General features: G+C 41.3%; 1 protein-coding gene across 6 annotated transcripts in view; it reads left to right on the top strand.

Annotated features, from left to right (window-relative positions):
- Window positions 1–19,323, top strand: part of DOCK7 (dedicator of cytokinesis 7) — a 104,230-nt gene that overhangs the window by 20,789 nt on the left and 64,118 nt on the right. For all 6 annotated transcript variants that reach the window (XM_062003332.1, XM_062003334.1, XM_062003331.1 and 3 more), the window contains exons 3-14: window positions 1,823–1,998; window positions 2,345–2,413; window positions 5,043–5,172; window positions 5,279–5,491; window positions 5,884–5,969; window positions 8,117–8,183; window positions 9,362–9,511; window positions 10,912–10,992; window positions 13,162–13,327; window positions 14,016–14,158; window positions 16,532–16,625; window positions 18,465–18,627. In XM_062003332.1, coding sequence (XP_061859316.1) covers window positions 1,823–1,998; window positions 2,345–2,413; window positions 5,043–5,172; window positions 5,279–5,491; window positions 5,884–5,969; window positions 8,117–8,183; window positions 9,362–9,511; window positions 10,912–10,992; window positions 13,162–13,327; window positions 14,016–14,158; window positions 16,532–16,625; window positions 18,465–18,627 — 1,538 coding nt within the window. The remainder of the gene's footprint in view (window positions 1–1,822; window positions 1,999–2,344; window positions 2,414–5,042; window positions 5,173–5,278; window positions 5,492–5,883; window positions 5,970–8,116; window positions 8,184–9,361; window positions 9,512–10,911; window positions 10,993–13,161; window positions 13,328–14,015; window positions 14,159–16,531; window positions 16,626–18,464; window positions 18,628–19,323) is intronic.

Genomic DNA, 19,323 nt, shown 5'->3' with positions numbered 1-19,323 from the left:
TTCGCTTTTAGCAGTTCCTCAATGGTAAACTCACACTTCACTGCTGTATGTTTTGTCAGTTACCAGTGCCAAATGGAGCAGGTCTATCTGAGAAGCACACAATGTGAGGTGGTGACATGTTAACTGTGAAGTGGGAAAGAGCAATGACAAGTTCTGCTCATTGCGAGCTTTGCAGTCATAGAAAGGGTTAAAAGTACCTGGTTCCTACTTTCAAAAGTTCTCCAAATCACACACTTTCAATTAATTTTCAGAGTTCAAAGTTATAAGGGAAAAAATAAAGGTTATGGGCTCAGAGTTAAATAGATGATGAGGATGATGCATTTCTTTACATAACAAATTGTATCTTTTACCTAAGCTGCAGAACTAAAGACTGAGTTTCTAGACATCATATTTTTTTGGTGGACCAGATTCTTATCTGGGGTAAAGTCATCTCATGTAACTCACCTGACTTCACTGGAACCACACCATTTTTTTTTAATGCTGAAGGATTTGCCTTCTGTATGTTAAGAAAATTGCAGCATTCCTTGAGTCTGGCTGTGATAAGAGAGATTCATTCAGTACCTTCTGTGTTAGCCAAGTTTTTTCCCTTGAATGAAAAGCCCGTTCGGTCCAGAACGTTTTATTTGTCAGTAGAAGTTGAAAAACTGGCATTAGAGAATGGCACGGCAAATTTTTTGGGAAACACATTTAAAACTTAAGTACTAAGTGTTCTTTTAAAAGTAATCTCCAATTGAAGAAAGTCACAGCATACTTCCCTGTCCCACAGAAATCATCTGGATGTGAGGAAAGAGGAAATAGCAGAGAAAAATTGCTAATTTTGATGTATTTTTGTGAGTCATATTTAAGCACCCAAACTCACTGGGAAGTGCCAGGGAATTCTAGGAGATCTGTCAGTTGCTCTAGAGATATGTTCCTCAAAAGTTGTTTTTAGAGCGTCATCTTCTTAATGTCTGTGTTTATCCACAGGCTCATAGCATAATCTCAGATCAGAATATACATGTATATTTATGTAATATACATATGTAACAGTACATGGTTATGTAATGTATGTATCCAGTTAATACTTTTTTTTTCCATGTATCTATAAAAAGCTCCCTTTTTTCAGCATGATGAGATCAATACTGCCAGTGAAAGCTGCTGTTTTCTTGCACATGTTTTTGTTCAGTCATCCCTGGTGCTTTGGGTGTGAGCATTGTGCCCAGCAAAGATGTGGTGTCCCTGGTGTGGGCAGAGACATCATGGCACTAAAGCTCCTAATGTCAGAGAGAAGAGGAACCACTTGTTCCTGTGGTAGGTGGACATTGTGTTCCACAGAGAAGTGGTTTAATTCAAAACAGTCTTTAGAGTTCTGGGGCTTCCTGGGTTCCTGGTAAATCAGCTCGTGCTCTGGATTCCTGTCTGAGGGCCAGGCCTGAGCCTGAAAGGGTACTTGCATCTTGGATCAGGGGGAAGGTTCCCTTTGTGTCACACCATGGTAAAAACAAATCCAAAGTCATGCAAAAATGTCCTGTGGTGCAGGCTGAGGAGTTTCTTGAAAGTGGATGAAAATCCTTTTTAAAAAAAATGAGTATTTTGTTTGAATGATGATGATGTGCATCGTAGACATATCCAGAGAAATAGCAGGTAAAAGACATGAAAAACAGCTTTGTGATGTGTATTGGCTACAGTTAACACCACTGGAGTTCATTAACTATTGTTAGATCAAGTTTCCTCAACGAGACAGAAGAGCTGGTTTAAAAAACAAAATAGAATATGTGCATGCGATGCTGCTTTTTAGATTTCACCTTGTTTGAAGACCCTTCCATTGCTTGTCTTTTCCCAGGTACCACTTACAGAAGCAGTGGACCCCGTTGAGCTGGAGGACTACCTTATTACACACCCCATTGCAGTGGAGTCTGGACCCCTGAGGGACTTGGTTGAATTCCCTCCTGATGACATTGAGGTTGTGTACACCCCCCGAGAATGCCGGACGCTTGTGTCAGCTGTGCCTGAAGAGAGGTAGGAGCTGTCAGGGGGACACCTCACTCATGGCACAGGCTGCTCGGGGAGGGTGTGGAGTCTCCTCCACTCGAGGGCTTCAAAACCCACCTGAAAGTGTTCGTGTGTGACCTGATCTAGATTGGACCTGCTTTGGCCGGAGAGTTGGACTGGATCTGTAAAGGTCCCTTCCAACCCCCACCGTTCCTTGATTCTATGATTTGGGCATCTGTAAGGCTGAAGCCTGGAAGTTTTGCCTGTCAAACCCTGAAGAGTAAATACAAGCTCAAGTGAAAGTATGTGTGTTTTAAGAAGTCTGTTATCACGTCTTTGATTTTGCAGGTGTTTGTTTCTGTTCTTTTCACAGTGAGATGGACCCTCATGTGAGGGACTGTGTGAGAAGTTACACAGAAGACTGGGCGATTGTGAACAGAAAGTGAGTTCCCCTGTGCCATTTGTCAGCTAGATTTCATATTTAAACTTTTTCATGTTGCCTAACTGGTATGAGGAAGCCCAAAAACTATCGTCTTGGCTACTGGTTCTATGAGTCCTGGCTTTTAGTTGCCTGGCTCAGCTGAACTGATGCTTTGTGTTTAGCTGAAGTGATGCTTTGTGCTTTGAAAATTAGATCTTGGACGTCAAAACCCTTTGGGGCATTTCTCAAAATCTAAGTCATTTTAGTCCTATAGTAGGAAAATTAGGGAATGTGAACAAGGAAAAATGCTTTCTTTCTCTGTTCCATATGTTTTAACTCTTTTTAGAGAGAAGTTGCTTTAATTTTGTAGTGATGTAAGATTTATTTGCAGTCACAACCACCTAATGTTTCAGATGCCCCCTGCAGGTTTCATTTGTTCCCAAAGAGACTTTGAGAAAGTATGTAATTTAAACAAATATTTGTTAATATTTCAACTATCACAACATTTACCTAATGAGTTAACAGTTCAGAAAATGTGCATGTACTGATTAATTTATGCAGATTAGCAGTAAGGTTTACAAGTAGCTTTGTTTGGAACATGCACTCTCTCAGATGATTGAAAGTCTGATGACTTCAAGAGCTACTGTCAAGGAGTAAGTGATCCATGTGATGTGCATCACCTACAAATGACTTGACTACAGCTACAGCTCTGCCCTTGTGGCAGTTGCTACAATTCAGTGGTTTAATGTTGTCCTGAGAACCACTTCAGGGGATGCTGAAGATACGTTTTGCAGTGCTAAGATGACCTCATAAAAATGTGTTTTGTAATCTCATACCAAAGAAAAAAAACCCTACCCAGAAAGAAACCTGAGAGATGCTTTATTAACTCCCAGTCTTTGTGAACAGACTCTAGAATGCACACTAGACTTGAACAATGTGACCCACTCAGCCAGCACACTTGTTGGTTTCTCAGTGACTTTCACAGGTATCTGGAATACCTGGCTATGATTTGTGCACTGACGGAGTTTAGTTGGAGGCAGTGGAGCTTTCTGCAGATCAGCTGCAGGTTGTATTCTGTCTCAGCGAAGGCATGAAGCTAAAGACATCAAAGTTGCCTGAGTGAGTTGAAGGTGGGTTGAGTGATTGTTGAGCTACAGTCAAAGGTTGACTTGCCCCTTCAGAGCAGAGGCACTTCCATAAACATTCATAGCAATTTTTACTGGGATAAAATCATGGTGATGGATTGGGTAGAGAGTTACTGCTGGAGCAGAGGAGGAACTTAAAAGCCTGTCTGGGAAGGATTGAATTGTTTTTCAAGGAAGGATGACTAACAGGTTTCTCTTAATCCATTCTATTGGATGATTACAAGTCTTTGGCAAGCTCTTGGGGCACAAACTCCAGCTCTTCTCACTTGAGAAGAACGTGACTCTGCTGTGCCGTCTTTCTCTCTTCCCCCACACCAGGGGAAATAATCTTTATGTCAGTCTCTGTCTACAGTTCTTTGTAAACAGAACGTGTTCTGAGACAGGCACCTCCATCCATCCAGTGATTATGTTAATGGTGTTGGAAAAGGTAAGGAAGTTTTTTTCGCTGGACTGGAAAAAAACTATAGCATATTCTTATTTCAACCTTATGGCATAATTTCTGTTGCTAGACTGATGGCAGCAATGATCACAAGCACCTCTGAAGTCAGGTCTGATTTAGAATGAGTTTACAGTTGTTGGTGGAGCTGTGATTGAAATGCAGACATCCAGGTGAGGATCGTACAGATTGTATTGTTCAGCTCTCAGGAACTGGAACCTAGAGAAGAAAATGCTTTTCTGTTTTCCTCCTTCCTTTTGTTATTCACTGCCTGCACGTCCAGGGGTTTTCACATGTCTGTGCATCCTTCTGTGGTAACTTTAGTAACAGGGCAGGGTAAGAACAATTCGTTCTAGACGTGACCCCAGCACTACTTCAGGAACTGACTTAGCCTGTGTATTGTAAGGAGGCTGTGGCTCTGGCCATATGTGTGTGTAAATATAGACATAGTGCCATTTGGTATCCAAAGATTTGTTAGTCAAAGAGATCTGATCTTGTCAGCAACAGCAGACAGACTGTTTACTAGCAACTGCTCTTACACTCTGGAGAGCTCTGAAGGACCCAACTCTGCTTATAAAGACCCTGTGGGAAGATGCTCATTTTAGTTGGGGTTGGAAAGATGTTTTCCAGAGGTGCTCAGGATTTCTGCACTTCCTGCAGTCCTACCTCACGTTGTTGTTTTGGTTTTCAAGTTACTAATGTTGTCTGCTCCGAGTCAGTTCTTGCTCCAGCAGAACCTCTGGCCTTCAGTTCATATTCTTGGCCTGTTTTAAGCTTAGCATCACAATCACACGTTTTATGGTGACCTTAATTTGCCATTGATAATACTTCTTTTGACATCACCCAGGGTTGCTTTACAGTTGAACAGAGTCACATTGTAGTACTGTAATACTGGTGGTTAGATTGTTACCCAGCTACATTGGAGAGTGACTGGAAATACTGTTTGCAGAGAGCAGTTTATGCTTTGAGAGGACTCACACTGATAATACTGGGTTTGTTCTCTCATTGGGATTCTGGGTTTCGAGCCTAAAAGGGTGCTGAGAATGCATTTGAAATGCTTGATTTTCAGATATCACAAGCTGGGAACTGGATTTAATCCCAACACCTTAGACAAACAGAAGGAGAGGCAAAAGGGGCTCCCTAAGCAGATCTTTGAGTCCGACGAAGCTCCAGATGGCAACAGTTACCAGGATGAACAAGTAATGTACCTTTAAAACCTTGCTGCATAAAACCTAATTTATAGTCTCATTTTAAAAGTGCAGTCTCTTTCCCATTATAAGTTGCCTTTAATTTGTTGAATCTCAGGATGACCTTAAACGACGGTCAATGTCGATTGACGACACTCCCCGGGGCAGCTGGGCATGCAGTATTTTTGATCTGAAGAACTCCCTTCCAGATGCCCTTCTCCCAAACCTACTGGACAGAACTCCAAATGAAGAGATTGACCACCACAATGAAGATCAGAGGAAGTCCAGTAGGCATAAGGAGCTTTTTGCACTACATCCAGCACCAGATGAGGTATTTTTATATACACGTGGGTTAGACTAAGTGAAGGCTATAGGGAATGTGGAAATTGTCATTCTGCCAGGAATTTAAAGCAGTTGAGATCACCTGTGTTTAGCATCCATGAGAACCTTAGCTATTTTGTGGGTTGCAAGCTTTTTAGCATATTGTCTTGCCATGGATATCACTGTCTGAAGGTTGGTTTTACTTTATGGTTATGCAATCTCCTATAATGTAGAAACATTAAAGGGATTTAATTTAGCATATTTATAGCTGTTGCTGAATGCAACATGTTGGGAAGCCTCAGATTAAATCGGTGCTGGTGTCTTAGAAGAAAAAAAGTGATACATATGTTTGCTTCATAATGCTATTAGTGGTTTGTTCAAGCTTCATGTCTTTAATTTCAGGAGGAGCCTATAGAACGACTTAGCGTCCCTGAAGTACCCAAAGAACACTTTGGCCAAAGACTGCTGGTGAAATGTTTGTCCCTTAAGTAAGTATCACCCCAACAGGCAATGGAGAATTGACATCTGCTGTTGTATCCACGGGCATCTAGAATAACTTCTGCCTTGTTTATTACCCTTGAAGGGACGTTACATTATGTAGTTTGATCATAGGCTTAAAGGTTAGTCCTGTGAAGGATAAGTTGCACAGTGCTGAGTCTCCAAGACTTTCTTGATTTTGGTATGACATAGAAGACATTCACTGTCTTTGGCTTTTTTTTGTGTTTTCCAGCCAGACTGTAGCTATAGCTGTCGCACGTTAGCACACGTGTGCTTCACTGCACTCCTTCAGGGTTTAGAAGTTGGCCAGTCACTGGTGTTGAGCTCTGTGACAAGGATGCTTAAGAGAGGGGGGAAAAATGATTAAAAAAATTCTTAAGACATAAGAAAACCAAAAATAGGCTGAAGTTTAGGCTCAACAACCTTGACTGTGTCCCTTTAAGAGTGAAGACTTTATATACTTAGCCAGCATTAACTGGAGGAATAGAAACCTGTTAAACAAGTTTAATGAAGTGGAGCTCCTGAATATAGGGTTACCTGCAGCTGGTTCATTGCCTATAACTCTTCTCTAATAACACAAGGTAAAATTTTACTGTTATTCCCTTGGAGAAATAAAGTACAAAACTGATTTTCCACACTGCTGTATTCATCTTCTGTGTCCTCAGTTAGGTCAACCCTTCTTATTAGAGAGCTTGAGGTAGACTACATCTCGGCTCATAACTGAGATATATGTGAGGGACGTATCTCCTGCTCGTAGAGTACTCCAGGCCCTAATATAGCCGTAGAGATGAACTGATTTTGCAGCCTTTTATGAACTGGAACAACATAATATGCAATAGCAGTGGAGCTTCCTCTCCAAAGGATGGTGTCTTTTAGCATAAAGAAGTTAAATGCTGGATATTAATGACTTCTGCTATTTGAGCATCTCTTGCTGACTAAATTTATAGCAAATCTGCCCCAGTAGATGTTTATTTGTGTACCATGGTGATCTCTGAAACTGTGTTTACAGTTGTAATAACAAACATCTTTATGCTGTCTTAGTGGCACAAAGCATACATAGGCTCTTCTGCAGGGAGGTGTTCAGTCCGAGAAGAAATGTGGGTAAAACAGAAAGGCTGAGATAACTTGAGCAGAGTCATCTTCAGATAAATCTCACCTTTGTTGCAGAAATAAAGAAAATACCTGTTCGATGATGGGGTCCTGCATGTTGCTGTTCTCCTCTGTAGCAGAAGGAGTTCCAGGCTGAAAGGCTGAGAGCTCTGAGCCAGGACTTGGTTCTGGGAGATCCCACAGTGCACTGGGCATAGTTTGATGAGGAGGCTGTGCAGACAGGAGAAGGCATTTCAGTGCCTGCTCACTTTGGTGTAGGGGCAGGTTTGGAAGGTATTTGCCTTCCCAGGGGAGACAATGAGTTTAGCTCAGTTTGGTAGGTGAGTATTTTCACTGGGTGTTTGAGTTAGCACGAGTACTTGATAGCAATTGCTCTGAAAAACTGACATCTTTTTGAACGTTTTTTTGAGATGTTTTGAGTGTTTTCTGACAAAAATGAAAACCACCAGAGTGGCTGTCCCTGATTCTCCCTTGGAAGGAGCTTTCTGGTCAGTAATGCTGAAAGGATCAGTTGGCCCCATCAACAGCTCCCCATAGTAAACTAGCACGTAGGACAGCTTCCCCAGGTAATTGGAGGAGCTAAGTGGTCCAGCTATCCCAATTAATAATTCCTCTCCCTTTAAGGGAGCTATTAGGTTGCTTTGCTTAACTTTCAAATCAGAAAAGTGTTTGGAGAAGTATGTTTTATGTCTCATGACCTAATCCCAACCTTTCTGTTGGGTCAATGCATTGAAGAAGCTTATTGGGAGCCGTTGAATGATCCAGGGAACACCAGTGTGCATCCTGATGGAAGGGAGCAGAGGCAACACAGAGAAAGCAGGACAGGAGAGGAAAGGGAGGAAAACTGGGGAGCAAGACCTCCCTTTTCAACAGGAGCAAGCCCTTAGGTTGGCTCAGCTGTTCCTGACATCTCAGCTTGACAGTGGTCAGCCAGCACCTTAGGCAGAAAGGATTTGGAGAGAGGGAGTAGGTCATTCTTTCTTACAAAATGCACGCCAATTGATTTTATGTGTTTCTTTCTTTCAAGATTTGAAATAGAAATTGAGCCCATTTTTGCAAGTTTGGCTTTGTACGATGTTAAAGAAAAGAAAAAGGTAAGTTTTGAATTCCTTGAATGCTGACATATCCACTGGAGCATTACAAACCTGTATTTGTTACTGAAAAAGGGAGGAATTGATTCTAGCAACAAACCTTTATGAAGATGTACTAGTGGCTGGAAGAGTGATGAAGGCATTTCAGTAACCATCTTGTGTGTTCTTCTGCTTAATAAAACAGCTGAAGTAGAGCCACTTTTCTAAAAATATTATCTAATATGTGAGAGCCTGAAATCAGAATATATATAGTGTCCAATCTTGGCTTTCAAAAGTCTCTTCCCCAGAGAGAACTTAAGTAACTAAAACCTTTTATTTAGATTAAGTTTTTATGACTTTCTTAATCTCTTTTTCGTGATTCAGCATGGTGTGTGCCCCAGTAACCTTTCAATAATGCACGAGGAAGTCACACATGCTCAAATGATGAAATCAAAACAAAACTGAGGGGCCTTTTCAAGATCTGAGTTGCAGGAAATGCAGATACATGTATTCCCATATTTATGTTCTGTATTTAATATTTGAAGAGCTGTAGTTTCCCTAATTCAGGATATTAGCAGTAGTGGGGAGAAAAATGTTAAAAATATGCATTTTGACATTTATCTCTTTAAGACTTGAATTTAATGCATTGAGTTTTAAGTTATGTAGATGAGAGTATGTGGAATATTATGTGAACTTTGTTTAATATTTAAATCACATTTCATAAGCCAATTTTATCATCTCATTACCCCATTTTTTTGCCTTTAATGTAGTAAGTTCTTTAGTGACCTCTGGTGTTGATAACTAGCTCACATTCCTTTTGGCTTTGAAGCCTCAATACTGTTGATGGTTTGGTGTTTCAGGGCAGAAAGCTCACTGTCTTTCTATAAAGATGTGCTGTTTTTTTCCTTTTCTGTGAATGATCTCAAGGATCATTTTCTATTTTGACATTTTCATTTCAATTGCAATTCCCAGTCCTGGGATGGAACCTTCCAGGAGCTGGAGGAAATTTTAGAGGTCGTATGTGTTGTTTGCTCTGTTTGCTTTATCCTTTCCCACTGTTCTCCCCTGATTTCTTCCTTGAAAATCATTATACCTGGTTTTAAAGGAGGCACTGTTTTTACTTGTGTCTGTTTTGCTGATGATCAGTTTACCAGAAATAAAAAGTGTGACTAATGCTGGAAGCTCTCCATCTTCTTCCTCAGATTTCAGAAAACTTCTACTTTGATTTAAACTCTGAACAAATGAAGGGAATGCTTCGTCCACATGTGCCCCCTGCTGCTATATCCACACTGGCCAGGTCTGCCATCTTTTCTATCACTTACCCCTCTCAAGATGTTTTTCTGGTAATAAAGGTAAGAAATGCCAGAGAAATTGAAGTTATTTCTGTCTCTTGTTTTCTATTTAAAATAAAATGTAAACCAGTTCAGTCCAGTTCCCAGACAGTGGTTAGATTTTTGCCTGCTAGCTCACAGCTGTGTTCTGAGAACCCCACTGACTCAGGGTTGTGCAGGTTCATCTCCATGAACTGCTTCTTACTTGAGGAATGAGCTTTGAAAATGAGTTAAGGCTTTGTGGTGTGACAAAGCAGTCCCAGGTGAGGATAAGCTTTTCAGTAAAGCTGGAGCACATTCTAGTCTCCAGTTTTTGGTATGATTCTCCTGAATTCCCTCTAAAAGTCATATTCTACCTGTGAACTCGTATTCACCCTTCTGATTTTTACAAGATCTGGGGAAGTGAGAATCCCATATTTATGAGATGGGGATCTGGGTGAAAGAGCTGGTGACTGCACGTTGGTGCTTATAAAACCAGTGATTCAAGAGGAACTGGTGTCTTAGGTGATTTTTTGATTTGATGATGAGGAGCATACAGTCAGGGATAAACAAGATGGATGCACAGCATGCCTTATCAGCTGAATTTTCTCATGGCGTTTATTCACTGGGAAAGCCCTTTTCAGACAGCTGGTATTGCTAGCATAAACTCACCAGGAAGTGCAAGATTTCATGGAAAGCAGTTTAGTTCCATTATGTTGTGATAGCCTCATGGAGTTCTTCTAATAGACAAGTATGAATGGCACTTTCATAAGCACGGGAGAAGTTTAAAGATACCCTATAGTGACAGCAATGTGCAGAGTAGCAGGCGTGGGAGGGAGGGCCAGGATGCTTCTGCAAGAAAGTCTTCATGCATGTGGCAGGGAAGATATTTTTATCAGAAACTGGATGTTAAGCAGTTTTGTGTTCAAGAGGCATTGACTGACTTGGAGACTTCAGAAGCAAACATCTGCTCTTTGGCTGATTTAAATGATTTGTTTGTTTCATTGTTTGATTTGAAAGTACACTGATTTCAAATAGTGCTTGTTTTAGCTGAGTGCATCTGAGTCACCTTTTTGTAAGGCTGCAGTAGGTCCTTAATACAGAGAAATAAGAACAGAATTGGGGAAGTGACGATGCTGAAAGCAGCGTGAGCTGTGTTTAAGACCTTAAAACTGAGCCGAAAGTGGCTCTAGAACAGATGACACCAAAGTGAAGTGGTATATTTTCCCTTTGAACCTATATTTTACACTTGTGATTCAGTTATAGCTGGAGATCTGGGAACTTAATGGCTCTAATAATTTGACTGTGGTGCTTGTTCCCTGAATCACAAAGGGAAATCAAGCTTTAACTCTTTCGAAAGAATGTTTTGCTTCCTAGTGTTTGTTTAATTCAACAATCCTTGTTGGATACCTGTCCTGATAATGGTCCATTTTCCTTCTCAGCTCGAAAAAGTATTACAGCAGGGAGATATTGGGGAGTGTGCAGAGCCTTATATGATTTTTAAAGAATCTGATGCAGCAAAGGTAAGAATTTTTACAGTGTTTTGGTTGAATTTGGCTACAAGCACTTCAAGGCATTTGTTATTGAGGCATGAATGTGTTGTATGAAACACACATGATTTTCTTTCACCTTGAACTTACCAGTTTCACCTTGAACTTACTGTTCCTGATGTTAAAAGAATCCATTTTTAATTAAGAATCTAGTTGAATTCTAAAGGCCAAAGAAGAGTCAAAGACCCTTGAATCTTGATGCCTTATTGGGGTGGAGTAGTTAAAGGTCATCAGTTTTTGTAGCTGACAGGGGAGATGTGTGGTTACCATCAAGCTCAGTCATCTGTGAGTCCCAGTCCCAAAGGATCAGCTGTGTGCTTATAGCTGGGTCAAGTGAAGGCAGCCTTTGGCTCGGATTTGCAGTAAAATTTCAACTTTCCCCTTGCTTCTGCAGCTTAACTCCATCACAGAACCTCCCCCTTCCTCTGGAAGGGTTATAAACCAGATGAAATATATTAGCAGCACATTCTCCATCAGGCCTGGTTTTGCATTGCAGTGCATTCTGGTTCTTTTTTCCTGACACTGTAAAGAAGGCACACACAACAGCAGGGTGAAGCTGTCCTTTTTATGTAGAGTAAGGGTAGTTTTACATTTCCATACTTTAGGAGTAACAATATTCCTTTAATGTCTGCCTTCATCAGTTTGGGCATTGTCCTCTAAAATGCAGTGAATGGCATGGATCTGCCCCAGTTTGACCTGTTCTTTGTCTTTTCCACACATGCTTACATGCAGCCTGTCTCCTTGCCCTTGAAGTCCTCTGCTCAGGACTGAGAACAGAGGTTTCCCAGCAGAAAAAAACCATCTTATTCCCTGTAGCTGGCAGCTGATGGCTCACTGAAGTGTTTTAGAACCTGAGTGGGAACTGCAGGTTTGAGGAACAAACAGGAATGCTGGTAACACCTGCAGAATTCAGGGGCACCTGGACTATGACCTTTCTTCAGTCTTTCCCCCCACTGGCTGCTGTTTGTTTTTCTCCAAGACAACATGGCTATAAAAAACCCAAATCACTGCTTTTATTGTTACTTAAGTATATTATTTTACAAGTTCAGTTTGTAAGATGTATAAGAGCGCTTGTAAAGTAAACCTCATGTATTTAGAATCTGAAACAGTGCTTTTGAGCCTCAGAAATAGTTCCTCATTTAAAGGACAAAGGGGTTAAGCCAAGCTAACATTAAAAGGTAGTAGTGAGGACTGAATGAAGGAAGGAAAGCCAGACATGACAGCCCTTCCTGCTTTTTTCAAAGGAGCTGAGATGTTCATTTATTAGTTTCAGTCACAAAGTTTTGCCTTTGTAAAGTTCTAGTATGTTTTTAGCTGAAGAAATTCACTTTATTTTTCTGTCTCTGCCTTTATATCACTGCAGCATGGTGTGAAAAATGGCTTTTTTTCTACCTTGAGTATATAGATAACAACAGTAAAAAACCGTATTTCCTGTGATCAATAAGTTGACATGTGCCTAAACAAAACTTTGGAACTGGATTTGCAGGATGCTTGGGAATGTAGGTGAAAAAGTGATTTTTCAGGATCTCTTTCCCAGCATAAGCATGTCCTGATGTAGAAGAATGTGAGCAGCAGAGCTCTGTCTGTTGTTATCCAGCCTTCTGTCTGGGGACTTCTTAAAGGTGACAACCTTTCTAAGGCAAAAAATTGCTCTTTAATGTGCAGAATTATGGGAAAGTCCTCTCTTACTCCTTTATCTGCAACAAAATGAATGTGATACTGCTTATTTGAGGAATGCTTTTGATTTTCCATGCAGCTCCAGAGGATCAGAGCACCTGCTGCGTCAAATCACATTAAGAAAGACCATTTCAGACTTCATAGAGTAAAATTCAGCTTTTCTTGAAAGAGCACTGGGCAGATGAGCTCACTGGGATTTGACAGCCTCTTCAGGAGGCTTGAGAGCATGAAGACAGCTGCTCTGTTAGGCTGTCTGGTGTCTGGTGCTGTTGGCCTAATGGCAGTTTTGTGAAGCACAAGTCCATGTGGGTAGCACTTGGCGATCCTCCTCTAGAAGGTGCTATTGAAGCACCAAATCACTGCAAGTTAGAAAAGATAACCATCCTCACTCACTGGTTTTGCTAAACGATCCATTGTTCATATTCCTCTCCTTTTTATCTCTCAAATGGATTCTCTTCTTCACAGAATAAGGAAAAGCTAGAAAAACTGAAATGCCAGGCAGAACAGTTTTGCCAAAGACTAGGCAAGTATCGAATGCCTTTTGCCTGGACAGCCATCCATCTAATGAACATTGTGAGCAGCGCTGGAAGTTTGGAAAGAGATTCCACAGAAGTAGAAGTTGGCACAGGAGGTACAGTATCTGCCATCTACATGAGAGAATGTGGACACACCCAGTGTTTACTGAAGTCTTGATTCATAGCCTGTAGCTGCCGTTGCTCCTTTTATCACTTTCCTCCCCCTGCCCTAGGCCTTCTGATAGTCTTGGGTCATGGTTGAACTGAAACAGAAGAGTCCATGATAACAAATGGATTTATCTTTCAAGGATTTTACAAGCAAACCATCTGTTATATTATTTAAAACCAGGCTTCTAAAGACTGAGAGAGCGTTACAGGCTGATGAACATTTTCCAAAGAAGTGGATTAATCTTTGTGAACCACATAGCTCATCTGAAACTGCTCTTCAGCATCCCCAAAACTGCCAACTTCATCATCTTTCAGAGCAAGAGAAATACATAAATCTCCACACGATAAAGACTTTTATAATAGCAGTAAGGCACTGGGGTGAGGTTGCTGTGAGAGGAGCAGAAGTAGTCAGCTGTGCTTCATAGCCTCCTGATGCCTCAGGAGTGTGATTGTCTTAGTATAACCACCTCTTCTATCACGCTTATTGCATCATTTCCAAATGCAGCGCCTGTCTTCTTGTGTAGAAAATCCTGGTTGGAGCAAAAGTAGGCTCTTGGACTTTTGTGGGTGGTTTTTTTTGTTGTTATTTGTCTTTTCTTTTTAATTCCTTCCCCTTTTTGTTGTTGTTTTTGGAAGAACGTAAAGGCTCGTGGTCAGAGAGGCGGAACTCCAGCATTGTTGGGAGGCGTTCGTTAGAGAGAACCACCAGTGGGGATGAAGCTTGCAATCTGACCAGCTTTAGACCAGCTACTTTGACAGTGACAAACTTCTTTAAACAGGTATTGTGTGAAGCTGTCTCATGAAGGAGTTACTCCTTGGACAGAGTGATTTGGTCACGTGAAGTCATTTTAGACCCGAGTAATTTCAATGCTTGTGTTCCCTGATCACCTTTGAACAGCATCCAGTGGGTCTGTTAAATCGTGTGCTTAATTCAGCCAGCAGTGGGTCCACAGTGGTGGATTCTTTTGGTAAACTTACTATTAATAATTATGTTATGGAATTTGAAATCATAGAATCACAGAATGGTGGGGTTGGAAGGGACCTTTAGAGATCATCCAGTCCAACCCCCCTGCAGAAGCAGCATTACCTAGATCAGGTCACACAGGAACATGTCCAGGTGGGTCTTGAAGAGCTCCAAGGAAGGAGTCTCCACAACCCCTCTGGGCAGCCTGTGCCAGGGCTCCCTCACCTCACACTGAAATAGTTTTTGACATTGTGGCACAGCGACTTAATCCCTCCAACTAACATAACTGGGTGTTCCCGGAAGAGTCACCAGTTTCTTTTGCTACTGTTTTTTCTAACACGTATTAGAAAAATCACTGCCTGGCCTTTTGGTAAACGTGTTTGGAAAGGTGCTCATAGAAGCAAGTTCCCAAAAACTGAGGATACCTTCCTTGGGTTACTGTGCCAAATAGCATTCCAGATATTTGTCCTAGTCTAGGAGTTGTGTGTTCTTTGTTGTGAGAGTCAGTTGACTCCTTTGGTTTCACTGGGTGATAGACAATCGTGTTGAAACGTCAGCAAGCTCAGAACCAGGTTCATTGGTGTGATTTGATGTTGCCATCAGTTCCCTGGACACAACCAGGGATGTCTGAGAAAACAAAGTGTTTCCCTTCTGATGATGTGTTGTTGATTGGCAGCTCTTCTTAGCCAGAGCTTGGAATTTTCCTGAGAAACAGAAGAAAATGTGATTAAACAAATACAATATTTAGTTAAGCTTAGAAAATGGTTTTGGTTGATGAATTTTTGGTAAGATTTGTTTCATGCCGCTTCTGGTTGAGGAAAATTGTTATTTCAATGTCAACTTTGTGTATGAAAAGGGATTTAATAGTGTGCAACCAGGTATTTTTTGGGCTGATTTCTCAATCATTGGGAATACAAAGATTTAGATGCCATATATTGAATGTTGGTTAAGCTTTTTCTTTTTGTTCTGATTGTTTTGGTTACAAGCCACTTTCATTCTAGGTAGCCATCCAAAGTCTGCCTTCAAATACAGCAGTGTAAATAAGGAGAAATGTCATCAAGGGCATCAAATTATACTAGTGCAAACCATCCAAGTGGAGGGTGACTCATGCCTCAGGTGCTCTGTGCTTTCATGAAACTCAGTATGGCTGATACTGGGCTCTGTGAGTGGTATCTCTGGGGTACCTGTGACGCAGAGCAGCGTAGGAAGTTCCTTTAACTTGAGCTGTTAATGAAATCCACTTCTGTAACATATTCACCCAAAATGTAGAAAGTAAGGAGAAAAACGTGTGGCAGGATTGCTAATGCAGCCATTCCGCAGCCCTCTTTGTAACACACACCGGCTCAAACCTGGTCTTTCTGTTTGTAATGGTTCACAAGACCTTATATTTATTTACTTTGTCAAGGTTGTTTTCACTTGACAGCTTTGAAACAGCTTCTTTTTATTAGTTTGTCCTTTTAAAATTGCCAAACATTGATTTAAGATTTGAAGTTTCTGATTCTTCTGTGTCTTTTAATCTTCCCTTCCTTTTCTCCCATCGAGTACAGTTAATTAACTATTACCCAGCTTTTTTCTCCTTCCATTTGCGTCTTGTTTTCATGTGGGAATTTGTTACCTTTATAATCAGGTGTCTGCTGGTTTTGGATAGTCAGAGGGTGGCAAAGTCACATTTTCTGTAGTGTTTCCAAAATTAACAAAATCCTGAGCTTTTAGAGTGTGGCATGAGGAAGACTGACAACAGACTCCTTCCACTTCCCACTGTTTCTTAACACTTCTGAAGTGTGAGGCTCTTCTAGCCTCAGAGCAAAGGAAAGACAGGGGAGAAGGAATGAAGATCACTAGCTGAATGACAGATTCTCTTTCAAACTATTATACTTGCTAAAAATTGGATATTTGGGAGAAAGCTTTCAACAGCCCTTTTTCAGTTTTGGAAAAGATAATATTGATGGGGAGAGAAGAGGTTTTCAATGAGAAGTTCCTGCAGCTGTCATGATGATTAATAAGGAAAAAAGGGAGAGAAAAGGATGGAAAAAATGAACTGCAATTTAGCCTGTTAATGTTAACACCTTATTCTAGGAAGGTAGATTTGGACGTCAGAGGAAAGAGACTGTAGCTTTAGATGGTTTGTTTGTTCTCTTGCAATCCTGAAGGGTTTGTAGATAACCATTGTCTTCCCACCATCCAACAGGAGGGCGATCGCCTGAGCGATGAGGATTTGTACAAGTTCCTGGTTGACATGAGACGGCCCTCGTCAGTGTTACGGAGACTGAGACCCATCACAGGTATTGAACGAGGTCTCTTTGGCTCACGTGTGTTAAGGTGTTTGGTTAGTCCTCCCCTGTCAAAACCAGTTCTTGGCAGCAAGCACATGACACCCTAAGAACTCATCATCAGCCATCCCTGGTAGAGCATGAGCACTGAAGATGGCATTTTGGCAGGTTTTCACTGCTATGTGTGCACCTGCAGCTTCTGTCTCGCTGTAGGATCTGTGAGAAGATGATAAAAATCCCAAAGCCCTAAACCCAGCAGGGGCTGAGTAGCCTTCTGTTTTCATAGAATCACAGAATGGTAGGGGTTGGAAGGGACCTTTAGAGGTCATCTAGTCCAACCCCCCTGCAGAAGTAGGTTCACCTAGATCAGGTCCCATAAGAACATGTCCAGGCAGGTCCTGAAGACCTCCAAGGAAGGAGACTCCACAACCCCTCTGGGCAGCCTGTGCCAGGGCTCCCTCACAGTGAAAAATACCTGGGTAAAATACCACTCTCTAGCTGAGAAATCTCCCTCCTGGCTCCCACTTGGTTTATAGGAACAGGCTCCGCCTCTATTTGAGAAAGGGAAGTAAAAACGCTGGCACATCAGCAGTGAAACATCACTGGTCCCTGACCTGTGCTATTCCTGACAATATTTACTTAACCTGCTCCTGAAAATCCCCAGCGACAGCCATCCTACCACCTCCTTAGATCGTCTCCCCCAGCACTCGGCTGTCCTTGTAGTGAGGTTAGGTATTAAGAAGACCTTGCAAAATTACCTTGCTGCAGATTGATCTGATTATGGTTTGCCGTGCCCTCAGGGCAGCTAGCACGGCCTTTCAAGTACCCGAGTACTGTTGTTAGTTCAGTCTTATTGGCCTCTTATTTTGTAGCCAAACCAATCTGCTTTTTTTCAGCCCTTCCTCAAAGGCTGCGATTTTTAAATTGCCTGGTGGTGTGTCTTTAATGTGTCCATACTTGTCTTCAATCGCAGTGCTCTAAACTGATCATGCTGCTCCTCCTAAGACCTCCTGCCAAGCAAAGCAGACAAATTTGTCTCCAGTGTCTTACACGGGCCACTGCACTGGTATATCTTGGAATGGTTGTAGCTTTCTCCTGGATGTTGGCTCATTGTCACTGCTGTCCCTCAGCACTTTTCTACAGAGTTGAGCCATGCCATTTTTTTGGGGAAAGAAAAAGTTTCTGTATTTGTCTTGTTCTTAATGCAAGTCCTTTGCTTTTTGTTATGTTTCACCTTATTCATTTGATGCCATTTCTCCAACACTCCTGTCAATTTTTACAGTCATTCCAGCCTCTATTGCCACCCACCAACAGTAAGTGTGCTGTCAGTACTGTCAGCTGGCTTGCTAAAAGGAAAATACTCATTATTCTTGGTGCAGATTAGCTTTCAACAACTCCTGATGTGTCCTTCCAATCTGATAGGCACAATTCCTGATGAGACTTTGAGTGTTGAGAAGTTAACAATAGTTGGGCCTCACGTTAACGTTATGTAGCCTGTGTTTCCCCAACTTGCCTACGAGAACAGCATTTGGAACTTGTTAATATATATCTTTTTCTGTTGATTCTTATTATCTGATACTCCAGTTGCCCCAGAGACCAGTTGGATTCACTATGACTTGTTTTTAACAAATCCACACTGGCTGTAAGCATAGAATCATGGACTGGTGGGGGTTGGAAGAGACCTCCAGAGATCATCTAGTCCAGCCTCCCTGCAGAAGCAGGTCCAGCTAGATCTGCATTGTTTATTTATGAAATTAATATCTAGAATATTAACCTGAAGAAACAAAAGCCTGAATACACTTCTGGATTTATATTTCTATTTATTGCAATAAAATATGATTCTCCTTACAGCTCAGTTAAAGATAGACATATCTCCAGCTCCAGAGAATCCCCATTACTGTCTAACTCCAGAGTTACTGCAAGTCAAACTTTACCCAGACAGCAGAGTTCGACCTACAAGAGAAATCCTGGAGTTTCCTGCCAGGGATGTCTACGTTCCAAACACCACATACAGGTTAGAGTTTTGAAATACCTTTCACATTTCAGGGCCTGAGACTGGTAAGTCTAGGAATTCCTACCTTATCATCTGCTTCATTGCAAAACTTGCTCTGTCGGTAGGTCTGGTGTGCCAGAGGCACAAAAAAGGTCCAATCTGACACACCAGAAAAGACACAATTGCAAAGAGACAAACGTATCTGCATAAAACTTGTCTGTGAATGAGAAAATGAGAGAAGTTTCTCCACATCCTAAAATTCAAAGTGAAATGTAGTTAATTTCTTTTTCATTTTAGGTAGGGTTTTTTCCTTTGTCTGCCAAATTAATTCTTCTCTTACTGGTTTTATTACTTTCTGACCCTTTCAGTGACTTTTTTTCTTAGAAATGGGGGATAAAATGAAGAAAATGCATCATCTTTTTGTTCGTGTTTCCATTTTGATTTAAAAGCAATTTCTTTGTTTACAATTCTTGATAAAACTCTGAAGATCTTGGGAGAAATTTTTCTAAGTTATCTTGGCAAACAAAAACCTTTCTCTAAGTAAGCCTAGACAGGGAGCAGATTTGTTTTCATTATGTACCAGTATTCATTTAAAGGTTTTTCATGGTGTCTTTGAAGGTGTTGCACATCTGAGTGGAATTGGCTTCTTCAGCCGAGTAATTTTGCCAACTTACCCAATCCATTACTTCATGTTGTAAAAGATAAGTGCAAACCAGG

Source organism: Colius striatus, chromosome 10 (genome assembly GCF_028858725.1).
Source record: "Colius striatus isolate bColStr4 chromosome 10, bColStr4.1.hap1, whole genome shotgun sequence".
Taxonomy (NCBI): domain Eukaryota; kingdom Metazoa; phylum Chordata; class Aves; order Coliiformes; family Coliidae; genus Colius; species Colius striatus.
The sequence above is the reverse complement of the archived record's forward strand: the minus strand, read 5'-3'. Positions and strand labels throughout refer to the sequence as shown.